This window comes from Grammomys surdaster, unplaced genomic scaffold (assembly GCF_004785775.1).
Source record: "Grammomys surdaster isolate TR1022 unplaced genomic scaffold, NIH_TR_1.0 126133, whole genome shotgun sequence".
Taxonomy (NCBI): Eukaryota; Metazoa; Chordata; class Mammalia; order Rodentia; family Muridae; genus Grammomys; species Grammomys surdaster.
In genome coordinates, this window is record NW_021620941.1 from 1890705 (window position 1) to 1910810 (window position 20106).

Below are 20106 nucleotides of genomic sequence, written 5' to 3' on the forward strand. Positions count from 1 at the left end.
GGGCCACCACTAGGTTTTCCTGCTCAAGACTATGGCCAGGGACAGAGGGATGCCTTCTCAAGGGAGGATGACTTAAGGAGAAGGTGGAAATTTGCTTCTGTCCAAAGTAGCTGGAGTATACAAGGCAGTGTGGACACACACACACCCACCACACCCACCACACACACACATACACACATCTACTTTTCCCAAGGGCTGGTGCCCCCCCAAGTGATCCCCTTGTCCTCTGTGCTAAGTTGGCACCGAGGTTGCAGTCCTTGCCTTTGAAAGCAGCCACATCTAAGGACCATGTGGCACAGGAGAGGGGGTGTCCCTGAGAGTTCAGCTGCTGCCCTGTCTGCTCCTATAAATGACAGTGGGGTCATAGGAAAGTGAGGCGCTCAAGGTATTGGACACTCCCAGGCTAATCTTTTGGATGCCTCACCCTGTGCCAGGACCAAGGCTGAGCTTGGCAGGCTCGGAACAGGGCGTCCCATTCTTCCCTGTCTAGAACATTCACTCTCAGCTTCCTCAACCTTCCCCAGACAAGGAAGCAGCACAGGGTCTGGTATTCAGATGGCTCTGGTTTTCAGCAGGTATGGGTGCAGGGGGTGGGGCAGGGGAGCCTTCACCACTTTCTGATTTGCTAGGAGTCTTAGAGGGTTATGGGGGTAGGGAGGCTGTCCAGATCTGAGCTGCTGACCCATAAGCAGTGCCCGTGTGCCTGCCAGAATTCAGAGCTCTGGGAATGTCCCTCCAGTCCCCCACACCCCCTGCAGCCCTTCCTGTTGCTCAACCTTGCACAGTTCCGACCTGGGGGAGAGAGGGACAGAAATCTTGCCAAGTATTTCAACAGGATGTGCTGGCAATTACTTCATGGCTTCCTGGACTACCCCACCCGACAGGGGGGCTGGCAGCCAGGTAGACCCATAAAGAGTCCCCCTGAGGAGTCCTCCTCACTCTGCTCTTCCTTCTCCAGCACACATCGGACCTAGTAGCTGCAGAAACCATGGGCCTGGGTGTCCTGTGTCTGGGCCTTGTCCTGCTTGGAGTCCTGCAGAGCCAGGCCCAGGATTCAACTCAGAACTTGATCCCTGCTCCATCTCTGCTCAATGTCCCCTTGCAGCCAGGCTTCCGGACTGATCAGGTAGGACCCTGAAGGGCTGCTGCAGAAGGGGCCAGGGAAACAGAGCAGGTGGGAGGAGAAGCCAAAGGTTTCCCAGACAGCACTGGGTAGGATGGCTAGGACTCTGGGAGGCCAGGGTCCAGGCTTCTGCTCAACCTCACTCTGTGTCCGAGGGGATACCTCATCTCATGCTGCTCAGACAGTCACTCTGACAGAGCTTCACAGGTCTGAACCTTCTCTCCCCTAATCTCCATTGTTCCTGTAAGGTAGGAATCTCTTCAGTTACTCCTCACTGAGGAGGAAATGAGAGTCCAACAATCTTTCTCCCAAGACCACCCCATCCTGCCAACTCAGGGCTAACTCCAGCTAGGATCTTGTCTAGCCTTGGAAGAAGCTAACTCCTGCCAGTATCTCTAGACAGACTGAGCCTGGGGCCCTGCTGCCCTCCAGCTGGGGTGCCTGAAGGTACCTGAGGAAAGCATGAGGAGCAGCCTGTAACGCCATCCCTGGCTCATCTCTCGTTTCTTGCAGTTCCGGGGCAGGTGGTACGTTGTGGGCCTGGCAGGCAATGCGGTCCAGAAAGAGAAAGAAGGCCGCTTTACGATGTACAGCACTGTCTATGAGCTGCGAGAGAACAATAGCTACAACGTCACCTCCATCCTGGTCAGGTGAGGCCCTGTCCCAGCCCAGAACTGGGTCATTGCTTGCTCTTTCCTTCTCCCACTCCTGTCTTCTGTCAAAGAGGGAAGGACACAGAATTTATGGGAAACAAGAGGAAAAGCTAGGAAGACAGCTTGGCCACTGAACGCATGCCCTGTCAGCAGGAGATTCTGAGTTCATTCCCATGAATAGAGGAGCCAAGTGTGGCATCCCAGCCCTGGGAAGGAGGAGGGGTCAGGAGCCCTAGGACTTGCTGGGCGGCCAATCAAATCCAATCATTGAGCTCACCTTGTCTCAAAAATAAGATGGAAGGGCTGGGGAGATGGCTCAGTGGTTAGGAGCACTGGCTACTCATGGCCATCTGAGCAAGCAACTCGGTGTGAGTGGAATAGCCTCTGGACATCTCGCCCTATGCCAAGGCTTGGCTGGGGGCTTCTGCAAGGAGAATCGTGGCTCAGTTGGAACAAGGGAGAGTGGAAAGAATGGTGAAGGGGAGTGCAGGCAGCCAGTGGAAGAGATGTGGGGTGCGGGGTGGGGTGGGTCTGCAGAGGGGAGCCAGGGCCACTCCTGCAGTATGATACTTACTGCCTCTGGCAGCTGGGTAGGCTGGTGTTGGAGCAGAATATCTGAGGAGCATAGGGCAGATGAATGACAGGTTTGGGGAGCTCAGCTATGCAAGGCAGGGGGTCGAACAGGACTTAGGGAAATGTCACATCTGGTCAAAGGGTTAAGGGCATAGTGCTTAGCTTGGTGCAGGCTGGCAGCTCAGGATTAACTGCCAAGAGAAGGAGCAGAGGAAAAGAGTAGGGTAGTGTCTGGGGCCTGGATTCTTGTATATGGGAAGATCACCTACGAAAGGCATGGGAGGGGAGGGTGGGGGGGATGGTCAGTGGGTGCTAGGAGAAGGATCTCAGCAAGATCAGGCAGGGCAGACTCAGAGGGAGAAGGAAGGCCTAGGTACATCTAAGATGGGTGGGTAGGGCCTCCTGCCAGGTTTGGTGGCAGGCCATTATGGGTTGGAGGAAGAGGGGTGGGCAACATCAGAATGCTAGCCCCATCTGCTCTAGTCCAAAGGACATTCCAGCCTATGTCACGTCCCTGTTCACTCTCATCTCTCCCACAGGGACAAGGGCTGTCAATACTGGATCAGAACATTTGTTCCAAGTTCCAGGGCTGGCCAGTTCACCCTGGGGAATATTCACAGTGAGTCCTGAGTCCAGTGGGGTCCTTGTCCCTCCACCCATATTTTATTATGGGGAAAGCCACTCTGAAAGTTGGGGAGAACTTCCCTTCCTCTTAGCTTGGGCAGACAGAACCCATCCCTCCTTCTTCATGCCCTCAGACTATCCTCAGGTACAGAGCTACCATGTGCAAGTGGCCACCACTGACTACAACCAGTTCGCCATGGTATTTTTCCAGAAGACTTATGAAAACAAGCAATACTTCAAAATTACCCTGTATGGTGAGTTCTTGCCTGACCCTTAGGGACTCAACTTTAGATTACACCTAGGGTTGGGATCCCAAGTCTTAGCTCCAACCCCTTCAGGGAGTGGTCTCTCTGCAGACCTCCACAGAGAGCAAATCTGAGGGTTCGTTTGCTAGTTGAGTCATACTTATGGGGTGTCCTGTGGCCGCTCTCTGGCAATCTTGGTTGCAGGAAGAACCAAGGAGCTGTCCCCTGAACTGAAGGAGCGTTTTGTCCGCTTTGCCAAGTCTCTGGGCCTCAAGGATGACAACATCATTTTCTCTGTCCCCACCGGTAATGGCCAGCTGGGGAGACAGGCAAGGGATGTGGGGATGTGGGGACTGTCCGAGCTAGTACTGACCTACCAGGGGAAGGGAAAACTTCATCCCCCGCTCTAACCACTGGGATCTACTTTGAGCTCTGGGAGACTGTGTGACGCCTCAGGGTCCATCCAGTCCTCAGGGATCTCAGCCCCAAGTTTTCCTTCTGGCAGCTGACCCAGGACTTGCCCAGATGAAGATTCCAGGTTCCTGTCCAAGCTTCCTCATCTTGCTGCCCCAAGCCACCTACCTCATCCTACAACCAAAGGCTATTTCCTCTCCAAACCCTGAATCTTGCTGCCCTGGGCCCCTCCCATTCCCATGACTTTAGAGACATCTTGCTTTCAAGTGGCCTGGGTGGAAGACTCCATCCAGGCTACCAAGGCTCAGAGGGGAAACAAGCAGAAAGCCTGGGTACACTTGCACTATATAGCCACCCCCTCCCCCACAGCAGCCCTTCATGCCTCTCTGTCACACTGTCTGCTCTGCAGAGGTCACTCTGCTGCCCCAACCACGAAAGAAGGCCCAGGCAGCCAGAGGTCACCCACATGTTCCCTCTGCTCTGTTCTGATGAGGTTTCTCTCCTACAGACCAATGCATTGACAACTGAACAGGTGGTGAGTGTGGCTGACTGGGATGCACGGAGACCTGATGGTTTATTTGGATACCGTCTGTCTGTCTGCCACTACATCTTTGCTGTTGCCAGAGAACCACCTGGCTGCCCCATACCACCAGCCGCGATACCAACGAGCATCTGATGCCTCTTCTTATTTGGTCAGCACGCCCCAGCCACCTGTCTTAACACTTACCCATCTATGGCGCCCCCTTTCTGCTGAATAAACACATGTCCAAATTCTCTGAGTCTGTACTGCTTACCCCATAACAATGAGGGGCAAAGGGCAAAGGGCAAAGGGTAGGGTCACACCAACAGCATTCCAGCCTGGTGGTAGGGCCACAGAGAGAAGGCCCCAGAACTCCAGCCTACCTTCAAGCTTTCCTGCTACGGTCATCAACTGCCCCAAGTCCTCCCATATAGAATAATGCTGCCCTCACTGCTGTTTTGGCTTGGTACCCCTAGTCAAGCCCTGGGGTCAACTCCCAGAGTTGTACAAGCTTCTTCATGCCTTTGTCTCCAAGGGCTACCTTACACTTGGCCACCTGCCACAGACGCCCAAAGCTGTAGCCCTTCTAGGACTGGGAAGTTGGAAGAGCCTGGAGAGGATATGAGGTACAGCCATCCCCAACAGGTCTGGGTCCTGTGATTGCTGGGAGCCTGCAGCCAGGGCAGGAGGGTATGTGGATAGAGGTTAGGCCTGTGTCATACTTGACAAGGCCCCATGCCCCATTGGTGACAGGTGTCCCCTTCCACATTAACCACAGGAAAGCCCTCCCATTTCTTTTCCTGGTCACCAGGACCTCTGGGGTTCCACATGAGCCCAGCGTGCGCACGCACACGCGCACACACACACACACACTGTCCCTTCACCTTGGCTGAGGAGAAAGGTGTGCCTAGGTGGTGACCAGCCCCATCCTCTGTTCTACAGAGGACAGGACAGACCTGGGACCAGATTGCCAGACAGTGTTGAAATCTGAGACTTTGAGAAGAGATCGGGCTGGCCCAGCCTGAGCTGCCAGTGAGGAAGATCCCAGGCTGAGAGGCAGAGCTAAGGTTAAAGGCTAGCCAGGAAAGGAAGCTATACCCCACTTGCTCACTCCTGGGCTCCAGTCTTTCTTTTGAGGAGTCCTACTATGGATCCCTGATTGGTCTGGGATGTAGAGCAGACTGGCTTCGAACTCATAGAGATCCGCCTGACTCTGCTTCCCAAGCGTGTGCCGTAAACCCCCCCCCGCTTTCTATTTATTTAATTTTATTTATATGGATATTTTGCCTTCCTTTGTATGTATGCAGGCCACATATATACAGTTCTTATAGAGGCCAGGAGAAGGAGACAGAGGACCTGGAGCTGAAGTTACACACAGTTATGAGCCACCATATGGGTGGTGGGAATTGAACCCAGATCCTTTAGAACAGTGCTCCTAACTGCGGAGCCAACCCTCCAGCTTTATTGATTGATTGATTGGTTTTCCATGTCTGTCTGTGTATAAGGATGTGCACGTATGTTAAGTGCCTGAGGAGGCCAGAGACAATGGCTTTCCCTGGGGCCTGTGCTACAGGCGGACATGACCTGCCCAATGCAGATGCTGGGAATTGAGCTGCGGTTCATCGCACTATGTGTTCTTAACTGCTTCTAGCCTAGACCCAGTTTCTTCTTTGGACCAAGGAAGTCAGATTCCCACAGCCTCTTGCTGCCGCTGCTGTTGAGCTCTTCAACACAAACAGGGCTTTCATTCCTCTTTGTGGCTAATGCAGACATGAGCTTCCTATTGGCATTGTAACAAGTTGCAACACATGTCCAGTTACCAGAGCTTGCATGTACTCTCTTCCAGTTCCAAATGCCCACCCTTGCCTTAGTTTCACAGTGTCCACAGGGTTGTGCTCCCTCTGGAGTTTGGGAGAGAATCCACTTCCCTTCCTCTCCCTGCTTTACTAAAGCCCCTATGTTAAGAATAGCCTGCACTCTGGAATAGACACTGTGACATGATGCCATGAGGGTGTCCTGGCTATAGGAGTCCTGGTAAGGGATCGTTCCTGAGACACCACCCTGACACAGAGCTGGATCCCAGATTGCTCCTCTGGGTCCAATTCACAAGTGGTTCAGGACGTTTGACTTTGTACAGGCTTCTTTTCCCCTCCCAGTGTTCATGAAGTCTTCCATGATGGACTGCCACAAGCAGGAACACTTAGCACACAGACCTTCCACGGCCCCCAGGTGCACCTACATCAGAGTGCACCAAGCCTTTTCTGTACTGGGAACCTGACACACAGCGCTTCACACTCTTTCCCAACCCATGTCATATTTATTGGAGTGAATCAAACCGATTACGTCTACTGTCCTGGGCTGGAATCTGATCTCACCGGAAAAGTGTAGCCTTTGAGAGCCCTAAGAGAAGATATGTGGCCAAGATTGGCCAAGATAGGACAGGGGTTGTGGGTCATTTTGGCAGCACCAAGGGGAGATGGGAAAAAGGGGGATTCCTGGTGACTGGGGAAGAGAGGTGCTGATTCCGACGGTGCAGAGGGGCGTACATTTCCTCGCTGAAGAGGGGGCGGGTCCTGCATGGCTCTGCAGGAGGTGTTGGCCAGGTGGGCGTCCCACTATGCTGAGTCAGCACCTCAGCCACCTGGCTTTGCTGGTGTGACCTGCTTACTGAGTACTGTGTGTGGGTGCACAACACTGCAGAGGGACCTCAGGGTACACATCAGCCTCCAGACAGCTTTTGCCCGTTTGGGAACCTCAGTTTTCCCAAGCTCTAGCGGGCCAAGGTCTCTACTGCCCGACCTTCGGCGCGTCCTCGCGTTCCACTGACCGACCACCAATGCAGCCTGGAGAGGGGCGGGGCTCGGAAGCGAGAGAAGGAGGAGCTTGAGAGCGGACGGGGGCGGAGCCATGTTTGTGGGCGTGGTAGATCGCGGAAGCAAGGAGGGGCGGAGCTTAAGGGCGTGGTTGCGCGGAGGCCCACGGGCTGGGCTTTGGGCGGGGCTCAGGGCGGGCCCCGGTGCGCCGCTGCGTTCCATTCTTCCGGCCCGGTGTTCCATCAGCTGCTTGCGCCTTCCGCCCAGCGCCGGCTTTCCGCGCGACGATCGCCGAGTTCCATCTTCGCGTGGCCTCTGCGGCGCCGGAGCCCGCAATGTCGGGCCCCAACGGGGACCTAGGCATGCCGGTGGATGCGGGCACGGAAGGCGAGAATGACAGCTTCGGGGAAGCAGGTGACCTGGGAAGGGGAGGCTGTTGCTGAGACCACCTTTACTTTGCCAGGAGTACTGTCCTAAGATCTGGAGTCAGGCGGGGATGGGGCGTGGGAGGGACTGAAGAGATGTCTCACTCTGCCCGAGTGGCTCTGGAGTTGTCCCCACAGCCACCTCGGAGGCAATGGCGAGCAATAGCGAACGGATCCCTGAGCGCTGCAGTACTGGAGAACTGTCGCTAACCAGCTCTGTTGTCGTATGGAGAAACAGAGGCAGCTTCAGAGATGCTTGTGGGTTTGGGATTTGCTTCAGGCACTTTCCTCGCTGAAGAGGGGGCGGGTCCTGCATGGCTCTGCAGGAGGTGTTAGCAGCCCCACTATGCTGAGTCAGCACCTCAGCCACCTGGCTTTGCTGGTGTGACCTGCTTACTGAGTACTGTGTGGGTGCACAACACTGCAGAGGGACCTCAGGGTACACATCAGCCTCCAGACTGCTTTTCCCTATTTGGGAACCTCAGTTTTCCCGTCTGCAATATTGGGCACATTGGCATCTTCTGTATTGAGGTGTGTCGGGATTTAAGGGAAAATGAGATAGAAATGGCTAGCTTCTAAGATCCCAGTGTACAAGTTCCTTCTGAAAGCGTTTTTGTTTTTTGTTTTGAGTGAAGTCTGGTGCCTTACCTAGAGGGCAGGCAGGACTTACTGTGCAATAAGGATGGGGTATGCTTTTGTTATAAAAACTTTATTAAGCTGTAGGTCATACTATAGATTGAACCATTTAAACTGTACAGTTCTGCAGTTTCATATATTTACAGCATAGTCATTGTCACAACGATTTCAGAATATTTTTGTCACCACCTGGGTTCTGCTCTTAATAAAGGTTGCCGTCCACCTGGAGGCAGGTGGTGGGTCACTGGTGGGCACTGCTGGGGAACAGTGACTGCTGGCAGCCGTGGTGAGCATCATGAAGGGACTTGGTGAGGGGGTGGTGTAACTCCCCCTGAGTGACATTGGGATGGTGGGAAAGAGGCTGTCCCAGGACAGGTGCAATGGCTAAGAAGTGCCCTGGACATAGATGGAGGCCGTAGATATCACCTTTCCTAGCCCTTCTGCTAGCCTGCCACAAAATGCAAAGGATGGGTCGGGACAGCTATCCATTAAGCACTTGCTGTGGCCAGGCCCTGACCAAGCTCTCAGTGTACTGGAACCCTCAGAGTCCCCACCCCATTCTAAAGAGTGGCTGGGCCGGAGCAGTTCTGGGACTGGATTGTAAGGGTCTCTGACCCCCAGGTCTGAGTTTTGGCCCTGTCACCAGATGCCATGAAGATGGACTAAGATCTAGCAGCCTTCAGAGGCTGTTTAGCCTCTGTAAAGGATGCCGTCTTTGGGTCAGGGGAACCATCCTCAGAGGTAGCCCATTTACACTCATGTCCCCGTCGCCCTCCCTGGGCCTCTTCCTTAAATCCATCAGATACATCCCTTGTCCCCTTGTTCCCAAGTTGGCAGCTGAGTGCTTCTGAGTCATGGGCTGGCTCGGAAGTGGGTCCCGCAGTGGGCACGGACCCAGACCTTGGGTCCTAAGGGGACACAGCTTTGCCAAGAGGCAGGTCAAAGAAGCTGTAGAGGAAGGAGACCGGGGAAGACTTCTCAGAAGAGGGAAGACATCGAGGATTTTGAGCTGGTCCTTGAAGGGTTGTTGTGGCCGATGAATTCTAGATGGTAGACAGTTGAACAAAAGCAGGGACTGGAAAGCCAGGGCTTCACTCATTCATGCATTCACTCATTCATTCAGTAAGTGCTTATTTGTGCCATCGAGGAAACTGGGGAGACAGCAGAGAACACAAGACCTGTCACCCCTCCTAGAGCTTTATAGCAGAGTGTGAGTCGGATGGAGTGCAGACCAGCACCCAAATAACCACAGCAAGTGATTCCTGAAGGACTGCTGCGGAGAGCAGGAGGCTGGGGAAGCAGGGCAGAGGCCTGATGTAGTGCCAGACACGGGGAAAATAAGTGGTGATCATCCAAGAGGGAAGGACACGACTGCTACCCAGTGCCTTCCAGGCAGGGCCATTCGTCTATTCGAAGGGCCTGAGACGGACACAGCAGCTGTGAAGGGCAGAGGGCTTTGTGCTGTTGTCTGTCAGCCCTGAGGAGCCATGAGACCTTCCCTCTGTCCTTTCCTTTCCTCCCAGAGTACGCTGCCATCAACTCTATGTTGGATCAGATCAACTCTTGTCTGGACCACCTGGAGGAGAAGAATGACCACCTCCATGCCCGCCTCCAGGAGCTGCTGGAGTCCAACCGGCAGACGCGCCTGGAATTCCAGCAACAGCTTGGGGAGGCCCCTGGTGACACCAGCCCCTAGGTGCCGGAAGCCCCCCAACCAGGCCCTACCCTCACCTCTCTAGGCCGTGTTCTGGCCTGGGTAGATACTACTTGGCTTAGACACCATCTCAGGTACTGGCCTCCAGATCCTAGTGGGTCTACCAGCCTGGACCGGTTCCCACTCACTGCCCATCACCTTTCCTGGAGCCAGGCACAGTCCTACAGTTCACCTACTTGTCTGCCTCCCCAGCTCCTAGTCTCCCTCCCCGCCACCCAGACTGAGAGTCTGTATTAAAGATGTCTCCCACACCAGTGCCTCCTTCTTCTTTGTGCCAGGATGAGGACCCCAGCAGCCACTGGAAGGAAATGGAGCAGAGACCATGACCCGTGGGCCATGTTATGGAACTGGGGCTCTGAGCCACCTTTCATTTCTGATCCTGAGGGTGTGGGTGAGGTCAAGGCTTCCTCCCTATTTGTTATTGCCCTCTAGTGGCTGCTTCCGGCATGGTGTGTGATACAGTCTGGCTCCCCGGGCACTAGGGCCTTTCACCAGGGTAACCACCCCTAGGATCTGACAGTAAACCTTGGTGCCTTCCACTTTTAGCTTGCCTTTTTCCAGCTGGTACTGAATGAGCCAGGCTGTCTTTATCTCCAGCAGAGCTAAGGATGGACCCTTCACTGCATCTGTCTCTGGGTTTGGAGGGCTTTGCCTTGGCGAACCAAGAGCTGCATCTCAGTGGCAAGGACACCCCTAATACTAACTCTGTTCCTAACTTTGGTTTTTGTGAGGTGCAGTTGGTTAGAGGCTGGGTGTTTGTCAGTCTGTGAGTTTTGGCAAGTCACATGACCCTGCTAAGGCATCTGTAACCTGAGGGTAGGAGCAAGACCATCTCCTAGGGTCGCCAGCCATAAGGATTTTCTCCCAAGCTGCTGTCCCAGCCCTAATATATTTTGAGGGAAACTGAGGCTCAGAGAAGGGACACACCTTGTAGTCTTATCCCTGAGCCCCTGTATCTCAGGGAGCCTGATTTTGGCTTGCTTGGTCCTCCACCATACTGTGTCCAGAGAGATTGGGTGCCCTTCTCCCACCCACCCACCCCGACACAGTGCTGGTGGGGACTGCATAGCCAAAGTACTGACTTTTTATTGGATTTTGAGTAAAAACACCAATCACATGAACACTTCCACATGGATACCTAGGAAGCATTAGCAGATTGGGCCCTAGTCTGGTTGAGTGGCCAGAGCCCCTCTATCAGGTTTTGAGGCGCGTTGAACGCCGAAGGGGAGGAATGAGTCCAGGGGATCCCGGCTTCACCTTGCTGGGTATTTGCACTGTGTCCTGTGGGCTGGGCTGGCGGCTGCTGCCACTGCTGGAGGCGAACAGTACAGTCAGGGCGTTGCGGGCGTTGATCGCACACTTGCGGCTCACGGGCCGGGTAGGAGGGCTGGGGTTCTTGGCTTTGTATTTCTGGATACAAAAGTTTTCAAAGTTAGGCCTAGCCCAGGGCACTCCTGGTCATCAGCTGCTTCCCAACTTGGGCCAAAACAGTATGGATCTGCTGTGTGACTCTGTGTGAAATGTTTATCCTCCCGAGTCTCTGGAGTACCCCCAGCCACAGGCTCCAAAACACACACACACACACACACACACACATCACACAAAGAGCCAATCCCAAGTCCCTCCCTTCTGTGGGACTATGCTTGGGAACTGGCTTGGTTCAACAGCAGATTGCTGCTGGCTTGGCCAGAGACTGTGGCCCTGGGCAGGGCAGTCAGACGACCACTCACCTGCAGGTTCTCAAAGTGGGCCAGGGACTTGCAGTGAGAGAGCCGCAACTCTGAGTTGCTGTCGTAGAACTTGTGACAGATTCGGCAGACATAGCCTGTCACTGGCACCAGGAAGTCCTCACCTGCGGACAGACACCAGGGTCTGCATACCTAAGTCCCCCTCACCAGCTGGGCATCACACCTGCTCTGGGTGGGATCAGAGGTTGGGGTGCCTGGCTGAGATGCCTGGGGGCTTACCATAGGCTGTGTTGGGGCTGTATGTCTCAGAGCCCTTCCATTGCTCTGAAGATGTTTCTCTCGGCTTCATCTGGAGAGGGAGTAAGAACTCAGATGGGGTGCCTTGGGTCCCTCCTGGACATAGGTCAGGCGCCTGCAGCCCACCCACAGTCTCCAGGGCACAACCATTCCCTCAGCTTGCAGGTGGCTGAGTGTGGGCGCCTCAGCCTTGGCACATGCTGATCCTGCCTCCCTTATGTCCTTCTGATGTATGCTTTGTGGGTTTCCTTCCCCCAAGCCAAAATAAACCCTTCTTTTCTTAGGCTGCTTTTTTCCAATATGTTTGAGTGTGTGGGGGCATGGGTACCTGAGGTGTCCAGTCTCCAGGAACTGGAGGCACAGGCAGTTATGAGCGACCTGAGAGGGGTGTGGGGAATTGAACCCAGGTTCCCTGGAAGAGCAGCACATGCTTTTCACCACCCAGTCATCTCTCCATCCTTGTTTTTTCTAAGACAGGACCTTGATCACACATGACAGTTGGAGCTTTCAGTCCTTCTTCAGCCTCCCTCCTGCTGAAGCTTCTATGACCCCACCTCCTGAGGTGAATCTAGGGCTTTGCGTATGCATAGGTAGGCACTGGACTGTAACTCCTAGCCCTCTGCCCTCTGCCCTCCCCTCCTCACCCCCAATCTACCTGCATTTCTATTACTTTGTTCAGAAACAGCAGGAAACTCTTAGACAAAGCCTCACAGGACCATGGACCGTCTGCTGCGCATGGCTTGTGTGCCTGCTCAACACTGTCCCCTCTGTCCTCCCTTTTCCCCATGGTTGCTATCCCAGCCAGCCTTTAAGGCCCTTGCATGTTTCACCTGTCCCTCTGTGCTTATTTCCATGGTGATACGACACAGCCCATAACTGCATCGTGTTAGTGCCTGTCAGTGCCAGCATGTCCTCTGGACTCCAGTAGCCACCGACCGCCCACGCCACACACCTGCTTGCAGAGTTCCTCCTCAGCCTCAATCTCTTCTTCCTCATCATCGTCATCCTCGTCATCTTCTTGACCACTCTCGAAGCAACCGACGGCATCCACGGTGATGAAGTGGTCCTCATCTGGGCTGCCTGTCTCCTTTTCAAGTGTCTTCAGCTGCCAGAGGAATGTGTGAGGGGCTTAGGCTGGCTGTGGGTAGCTAGTATACACCCCTGAGGGTTCTAGGCCCCCCACCTGCTCTATGAGCTCAGGGGAAGGCTTCATGCTGTACTTGGGTAGCTAGGGTTACCTCCTGGGCCTTGTCCTTGTGCCCCTGGGACTTCATGTGCTCTACAAACTTTCGAGGGGTCTTGAAACAGCGGTTGCATATGGTGCAGAAGGGCCTCAAGGATTGTTTGGCAACCTGGGGAAAGGCAGACAGGACAGATGGTGCACTGGAGTGCCCCCAGGTACAAGCCAGCCTATCAGTGGCCCAGTGAGATCTCACCTCTCAAACCCTCAGGCCCAGCTCAGCTCTGCCCCCTGCACTGGGACATGTAAAACCACTTCTCTGCACTATGTGGGGTGGCTGGTGGCAACAGAGACAGGATAGGAGGAGGACAGCCGCCAGAGATACCCCAATAAGCTAGGGGCTGAATAGCAGGTGCCTACACTGAACAGATGGGCGAAGGAAAGCCCAAAGAGGAACATGACTGACTCACCAGAAACCACATGAGTAGCAGTCACATGGAGACAAAAATAGACCCCACCCCTACTTCCACCCCCACCCCCACCCCGGCTTGGATGTGTCCCACTCAGGGATCCTCGCAGCATGAGTGACGCTCGTACCTTGTGCTCCTGTGTCCTGCGGTGCTGGATCAGGTCTCCCACGTAGTACACCTGGCAGGTGTTGCACCAGCGTTTTGGCGGAGGATCTCTGATGGCAATAAAGGCAAGCAGTGCATGATGCTATATTCATCATGAGGCCCAGAGTGCTCAGAAGGGAAGCGTGCTGCACTTCAGAAGCTAGGGCATACGAGGGGCCAGGATCCTAGTCACAGCCTCAAAAAGACAAAGGACAGAGTAGCGATTCCTGACTCTCCTATAAGTGAGAGCTAACCGACGGGAGGGGGCTCCCTGTCAGCCAGGCGAAACGCACAGCAGCCAAGAGTCCCTGCTCTCAGTGAACCATCATTGATTCAGACAACTGTGTCACCCTTTTCTTCAGCTGGGTTTACTGTCATTCTGAATAAGTCAGCTCACTAGAAGATCTCACTGTATAAGTGGCCTTAAACTCTTGTGCCTTCTGTCTCAGCCTCCCAAGTGCCGGGATCACAAATGTCACCGCATCTGGCTTTGTTGCTGATACTCTGCAATTGTGAGCCTTCCTAAGTGACCCAGGTTCCTGGATCCCCCTAGGAAGCTGGCAGCTCCCCCAGGAGACACAACCCTTATCTCCCAGGGCCCACATCTATATGACTCCGCTTTCTCCAATGACACTTTCCAGCCCTGCAGGCTTGTGACACCCCACTGGGACCTGGCAGAACCTGTAGCTTCCTTCCCACCAAGCCTTCTCACACCAGGTGCTGGCTCCAGATTCCAGGTGGACATTTCAGACCAACCATATCCCCTGTGACAATGGATAGACTCAGGGAAGGTCTCGCCCAGGGCCACAAGATGACCTGATCCTTACCATTGTTCCTCTCTAGTTGGGGCTAGCACACAGACCAGCGGGGGCAGGGCTCTATATTACAGCTCCCCTCCCTTCCAAAGGAATGTCACAGTGTTCTTACCTGGAGGGGATCTTAGGAAACTGTCACTACACCCCTCATCAAGACATTTTACAGGAACTGATGATCACAATTGGAGTTAATGGTATCCACAGATGGTTTACCTCCCAGCCAGACCTCGAAGCCAGTCTACTCAGGGCCTGGCCTGTGAGGCTGCCTAACCCACACGAGCCTCTGCCAGCCCCTACTTACTCCGAATCTCTCTCTAGGATGTCCCGAGGCATGGGCAGCAGGGACAGCAGGCAGGCCTGGCTCGAGTGTTGCATTTCCCCGAGCCGCTGTTGGTGCTGAGCCTCTGACATGTGATCCTGGAATTCCTGGAGCATGAATGTGCCAGAAGTGGTCATGAGCCCCGGCCAAGGGAAGGACAATTCCAACATCATGGCCCCTACGCCTCTGATCCTCCCGACTCCCTTTCTCCCACGTGCCCTACCAACATGCACTACCACAACTGGCATTATTTTACACAGCTCAGTGTAGGCCAGGGCAGGGATGGTAAACTGAGGCATAGAGGAAATATGCTTCATTGATAAGGAACACGGCTCTAAGTGGCCCTGCCCAGATGAGGACCACAATCACAGAGATAACAATGGCTATTGGTAATAACATAAGAGCATTAAAAGAAACTGGGGTGGGGTCCTAGGGAGATGGCTCAGAGGTTAAGAGCACTGGCTACTCTTCCTGAGGATCTGGGTTGAAGTCTTAGCACCCACAGGGTGGCTCACGACCATGTAACTCCATCTGTAGGGGATCTAGTGCCTTCATCTGGCTTCCGTAGGCATCAGACCCATGTGGTACGTAGACGCAGGAGCAAAGTAAATCATTTTTAAGTGCTTGTTTTTTTAATTTAAAGACACTCAGTTCTTGCTATCTTGCCCAGGTCAATGTGAAACTCATGTGCTCACATGATCTTGTTTCGAATCCCCAAGCAGCTGGAAGAAATTGGTAGTCCCAGCCAAGACCACTATTCATTCATTCTGCTTCTCGAAGGTTAAGCAATGGCTGAGCTATATCCCAAGCTTCTACTTTCTAGCTTCTTTTTTTTTTTTTAATAACTTTTGAGGCAGGCTCTCACTAAGTTGACCAGGTAACCCTCTTGCCTCAGGCTCCTGAGTAACCACTATTACTAGTACCACCACACTTGCTTGGGCCAGAACTGGACGCAGAGCTTCACTCAGCATCAAGTGCTGAGTCCTACGACGTACAGTGAGGGTAAGCTCGTGCCGTCCTCATGGAGGGAAAGACCCAAGGGTGGAATTTACTTCTGAAGACCTTGATGGCCAGCCACAGCAGGTTTGAACCAGGTTTTCCTAGACCCTAAAAACCTGTTCTACCAGGTGATCAGGAAATATGCCTACACAGATGTATGTCCACCAGGCAGTGTAGAAAAGGCAAACCCGGAGGCCCAGCCCTCCTCCTCTACCCTGAGTACCTGCTGGCTGCTGCAGCTGGCCTTACAGATATAGCAGAAGAACTGGAGACTTTGCTTGGAGGGTGTGCTGGCAAGGGCAGGGGCAGCAGAGGCAGAGTCCCCAGGGCGAGATCCAGACGTGAGTGGTGTGGTGTTGAAAGCGCGGCTGTTGCTACTCTGCAGGATGGTGACCTTCAGGGAGCTCCCAGCCCCCCACATCTACAGCAGATGCAGAGACAGGGTTTCTACCTTCTGGGTTAGGTTAGGTTATGTGACTGCCCAAACCTACAGAGAATACAATAGTCAGGATTTGAACCTAGATTGAATATATATGTCTCACTATGTGGACCAGGCTGGCCTGAAACTCAGAGATCAGCCTGCCTCCTCCTCCCTAGGACTGCATTAAAGACGTATAGCACACTCTTGACCTAGCTCTGGTTAATTCTTTTGTTTGTTTGTTTGTTGTTTTGTTTGTAGTTTTTCGAGACAGGGTTTCTCTGTGTAGCCCTGGCTGTCCTGGAACTCACTCTGTAGACCAGGCTGGCCACAAACTCAGAAATCTGCCTGCCTCTGCCTCCCAAGTGCTGGGATTAAAGGCATGTGCCACCACTGCCCGGCAGCTCTGGTTAATTCTAAGTCCAACCCACATCACCACTCACATGATGGGGAAACTGAGATCCGAGGAAGAAAAGAAGTTGACTTAAAGTTTTGTTATAAGGTAGCGCTGGGACCCAAGTCCCACAAGGTACTGAAATGACATCACTGTGAGAAGGGCTGGCGGCTCTAGTATGGAGTTGGCTGGGACAAGAAGGGACTTTTACCACCAAAAGCACATCAAGAGCATAAGAAAAAAGATACAATCACAAAGGAACCACCATGTGGCTTACCCATGCCGCCAGGCACAAGGCTTCTGTCCTTTCCACATGTGGGTAAACAGAATGAGGGACCCTTAGATAGCCTGGAGCAAGCAGACACCACGCCACTGCCAGGCTCGTAGGCCCTCCCGTGTTTACACTGGCATCTACGCACCCCCAGCATCTCTCCCACGTCCAGGCCACCAGCTGATGCCTCCCGGCTCCTGTCTTCACAGCTCTTGGCACTTACTGGTTCTGGCAAGGCCTCCTCAGGGTCTGAAATGACATAGGTGTTCTTTTCCCAGAGTGTCTACCATTTGGGGTCCAGATAGATCTGGATCTAAGAGCTGGCTTCTCTGTCCAGATATTAACCTAAAGTTCAAGATGGGGATAGTTCCAGATCTGTACTCCAGGCCCAACTCTCAGTCCTCAGTCAAGACTAGACAATGCCAGATCATAGAAAGAAGGGCTTGGCAGAGCTGGATCAGGTGGGGAGTCCACACTCGCTCACCTCCCCTAGCTTCTGCAGCGTTACATGATTGCTGAGGTTCCGTGGCACAGGCCGGAACTGTCGCTTGCTCTGGTGTGGGTACTGACTCCTGTGGCCAGGTCTCAGGCTGGTCCGGGGTCTTCTCTGATGTCTGCTCCTGTGACTGTGCTTGGGTAGATACCTGTGGATGTGTCTGTGTCTGGGCCTGCTTCTGCGAATGCACCTGCCAGAGGGGCTGAGGCTGGGTCTGTGCCTGAGCTTGCTTCAGTGGGTCTGTCTCCCGTGGCTGCACCTGCCGTGGGGGCTGTGACTGTACCTGATTCTGCTGGGACGTTAAGTGCTCTGGATAAGTCTGTGTCTGTGCCTGCTTGTGCAGCTTTGGCTGGGTCTGGATCTGCAGAACCTGTGGCTGGATAAGCGGCAGTACTTGGACTTCTGGTGGTTCAGGGAGCTGATCTGGGGTCTGTGTCTGCTTTGGTGCTGTCATCTGGGTCTGAGGCTGGACCCTTGCTTGTGGCTGTCCTGAAGGGCCTTTCTCGCTGGACTCCTCTGAGCTAGCAAAGATCCAAAGATAATCAAAAAGCCAGTTGTGGTGGTCTATGCCTTTGATCCTAGCCATAGGGAGGTAGAGACAGGCGGATCTCTTCTGAAGAGTTTGAGGCTAGCCTGGTCTACATAGTGAGTTCCAGGTCAGCTGAGATTGTCTCAAAAAACGAAAACAAAACAAAGAAGCAAATCCAAGAGGACCGAAGCTCTATCTCCCGAGAGACCTATGACCCAGTTTCTAATCCTAATTCTACTTACACTGTGGGATATGGGAAGCTCTAAAGCTATCTGGGCCTGTTTCACTAAATAAACGAAGGGGCAGTGACCCTCCATCTCCAAATTGCAACCTGATTTTAATTAGCCCTATAAATCTGGCCCCACCTATGTACTCTGCAAGGCCCCGTTCCTCCTGGCTGCCCAGCTTGGCCTCCAGGTGGCTCACCCCCAGGTAATCTAGGGATGAATGTGACCCTCCCCCAAGTCGAGGTCAAGGCCTAATTTTACAGGTGAGCTCCAGGCCTCTGAGCCCCAGCACGTGGCCAGCATCACTCACCTCCTGGACCTTTTGGCTGGTGGTTCCAACGCCTCAAAGGGATCAGGCTCAGGCTCAGGCATTTGGGGCTCACTCACCATGCCATCTGGGCAGACTAGGGAATCTTGGTCTGCAATGGTGGCAGGTGAAGAAACATAGCTCCAGGAGATGGCCCCCAATTACTTGTCACCAAGATCTCCCCAGCCCTGATGTCCCTTGGGAAGGACAGCAGCTCTTGTCTCTCACCTTCAGATGTGTCCTCCATCTGGAGCTCTGTGGACTCCTCAGACCCCTCTGTGGGGTCTTCCCTGTCTTCCAGAGGCACCGTCTGAGAAGAAGAATCCTATTTCTTTTTAGAAACCATTTGGGTATGGGAGGCAGAGGACTGTTCAAGACAGGATTTCTCTGTGTAGCCCTGGCTGTCCTGGAACTCACTCTGTAGACCAGGCTGGCCTCGAACTAACTCAGAGATTCACCTGCCTCTGCCTCTGAATACTGGGACTAAAGGTGCACGCCACCACCGCCCAGCTTCAGAACCCATTTTTTAAACCTACACCTCACTTGCAAATACCCTCCTACTCAAGAACGACTGTCACCATTAGGGCATGGTGTGACTTCAAGGCCAAGAATGAAGAAAGAAGAAAAGAATGATCGTCACCATCTCAAGGGACTAAAGGGGCCTGGCTGAAGACGTTAAGTCTAAGGTGTCCATCTAGCTATTTGATCCTGACTTGGGAGACACAAAAAAAGTCTCTTGGCTCCTAGTCATCCAGATTTCCCACTCCCTGTTCCACAAGCAGCCAGAGAGAGCCTTTGGCTTGAACTCTCCCCAGGTCTCCTGGTCGTGGGAATCTCCTTATCCTAAGCCAGGAGCTGTCTACCCCTCCCACTCTCAGGCTCTGGACTGCGGTCTCTCTTTCCCTTCTGAACATCGCCTTCTTCCTACCTTTCGCCTGTCCTGGTGCATCCTCCCTGGCCTTTCTCTGGTCACACCCGCTACCTCTTCTTGTGTCTAGCCTTCAACTAGAGCCTCAAAGCTTCCTTAAGGAAAGTGCTACCCAGGCCAGGTCTAGACCCCTTTAGCAATATTTCCTGGGTTTTGCTGCTGTGTTTGTTGGAAAACAGGGTCTCACTTCTTTCCAGTCTTAATTGCATTTGGGTTATTGTATTAACATCTCTCACACATACACACCCAAGACCCACAGAAGGACAGATGCCACATCTGCACTGCTGGCCAGCACCTTACGATGGCTACAGGGCTCCAGCCACTTCTTGGGCACTATGGGAAGCCTGTGGGTGCCATCTATAACTTCCCTGCATCCTGCTAAAGTCTCTAGTCCTGGTGGGAAATACTCTGTACCCCACATCAGGACTCTAGGCCCTTTAGACACTACTGAGTTCTTGCCCTGGAAGACACAGGGAGTCAGGGGGCCTGGGTTCTGTGCCTACCTCAACCACTCCAGTCTGCCAGCTGCAGTTTTCCTATATGTAAAACAGGAACACAGTTAGAGCAAGACCCTGGTGGGCCAGGCATAATTCTAAGGGTAAAGACCGAGTCCTCCTCTGGAGGGAAATGCCTTCCTATAGATCTAGGACTAACAAAGCAATTAAGAACATCGTTCCTGCCCTAGAATACTCTTGGGAGTGGACTTTGTGTATAGAGTGCAAAGACACACAGGGACAGAATATGTGTGTGTGTGTGTGTGTGTGTGTGTGTGAGAGAGAGAGAGAGAGAGAGAGAGAGAGAGAGAGAGAGAGAGAGAGAGAAAAGAGAGAGAGAGAGAGAAAAGAGAGAGAGAGAGAGAGAGAGAAAAGAGAGAGAGAGAGAGA

At 53.5% G+C, this 20106-nt stretch overlaps 3 protein-coding genes across 12 annotated transcripts in view; 2 read left to right on the forward strand and 1 right to left on the reverse strand.

The window, feature by feature from the left end:
* Positions 1-828: 828 nt before the first annotated feature.
* Positions 829-4406, forward strand: Lcn2 (lipocalin 2). Its single transcript, XM_028757130.1, has 6 exons — positions 829-1126; positions 1637-1773; positions 2889-2968; positions 3108-3227; positions 3423-3524; positions 4141-4406. The coding sequence occupies exons 1-6, from the start codon at positions 989-991 to the stop codon at positions 4158-4160; spliced, it is 597 nt and encodes a 198-aa protein (XP_028612963.1). The 5' UTR covers positions 829-988; the 3' UTR covers positions 4161-4406.
* Positions 4407-7160: 2754 nt separating this feature from the next.
* CUNH9orf16 (chromosome unknown C9orf16 homolog) lies at positions 7161-9991 on the forward strand. Its single transcript, XM_028757064.1, has 2 exons — positions 7161-7379; positions 9550-9991. The coding sequence occupies exons 1-2, from the start codon at positions 7301-7303 to the stop codon at positions 9720-9722; spliced, it is 252 nt and encodes an 83-aa protein (XP_028612897.1). The 5' UTR covers positions 7161-7300; the 3' UTR covers positions 9723-9991.
* Positions 9992-10806: 815 nt separating this feature from the next.
* The window catches only part of Ciz1 (CDKN1A interacting zinc finger protein 1), a 15867-nt gene continuing 6567 nt past the window's right edge, over positions 10807-20106 (reverse strand). For 4 of the 10 annotated variants that reach the window (XM_028756938.1, XM_028756939.1, XM_028756937.1 and 1 more), the window contains 12 exons: positions 18523-18619; positions 18298-18406; positions 17220-17752; positions 16884-16984; positions 15876-16073; positions 14636-14760; positions 13503-13590; positions 12964-13077; positions 12678-12830; positions 11708-11777; positions 11471-11592; positions 10807-11150 (listed from right to left, as the gene is read on the reverse strand). In XM_028756938.1, the coding sequence (XP_028612771.1) occupies positions 10935-11150; positions 11471-11592; positions 11708-11777; positions 12678-12830; positions 12964-13077; positions 13503-13590; positions 14636-14760; positions 15876-16073; positions 16884-16984; positions 17220-17752; positions 18298-18406; positions 18523-18619 (1926 nt within the window). In that variant the 3' untranslated portion in view covers positions 10807-10934. Of the gene's footprint in view, positions 11151-11470; positions 11593-11707; positions 12138-12677; positions 12831-12963; positions 13078-13502; positions 13591-14635; positions 14761-15875; positions 16074-16883; positions 16985-17219; positions 17753-18297; positions 18407-18522; positions 18620-19725; positions 19759-20106 lie in introns of those variants that run through there. The other 6 variants (XM_028756941.1, XM_028756940.1, XM_028756944.1 and 3 more) reach the window with 6 other exon arrangements.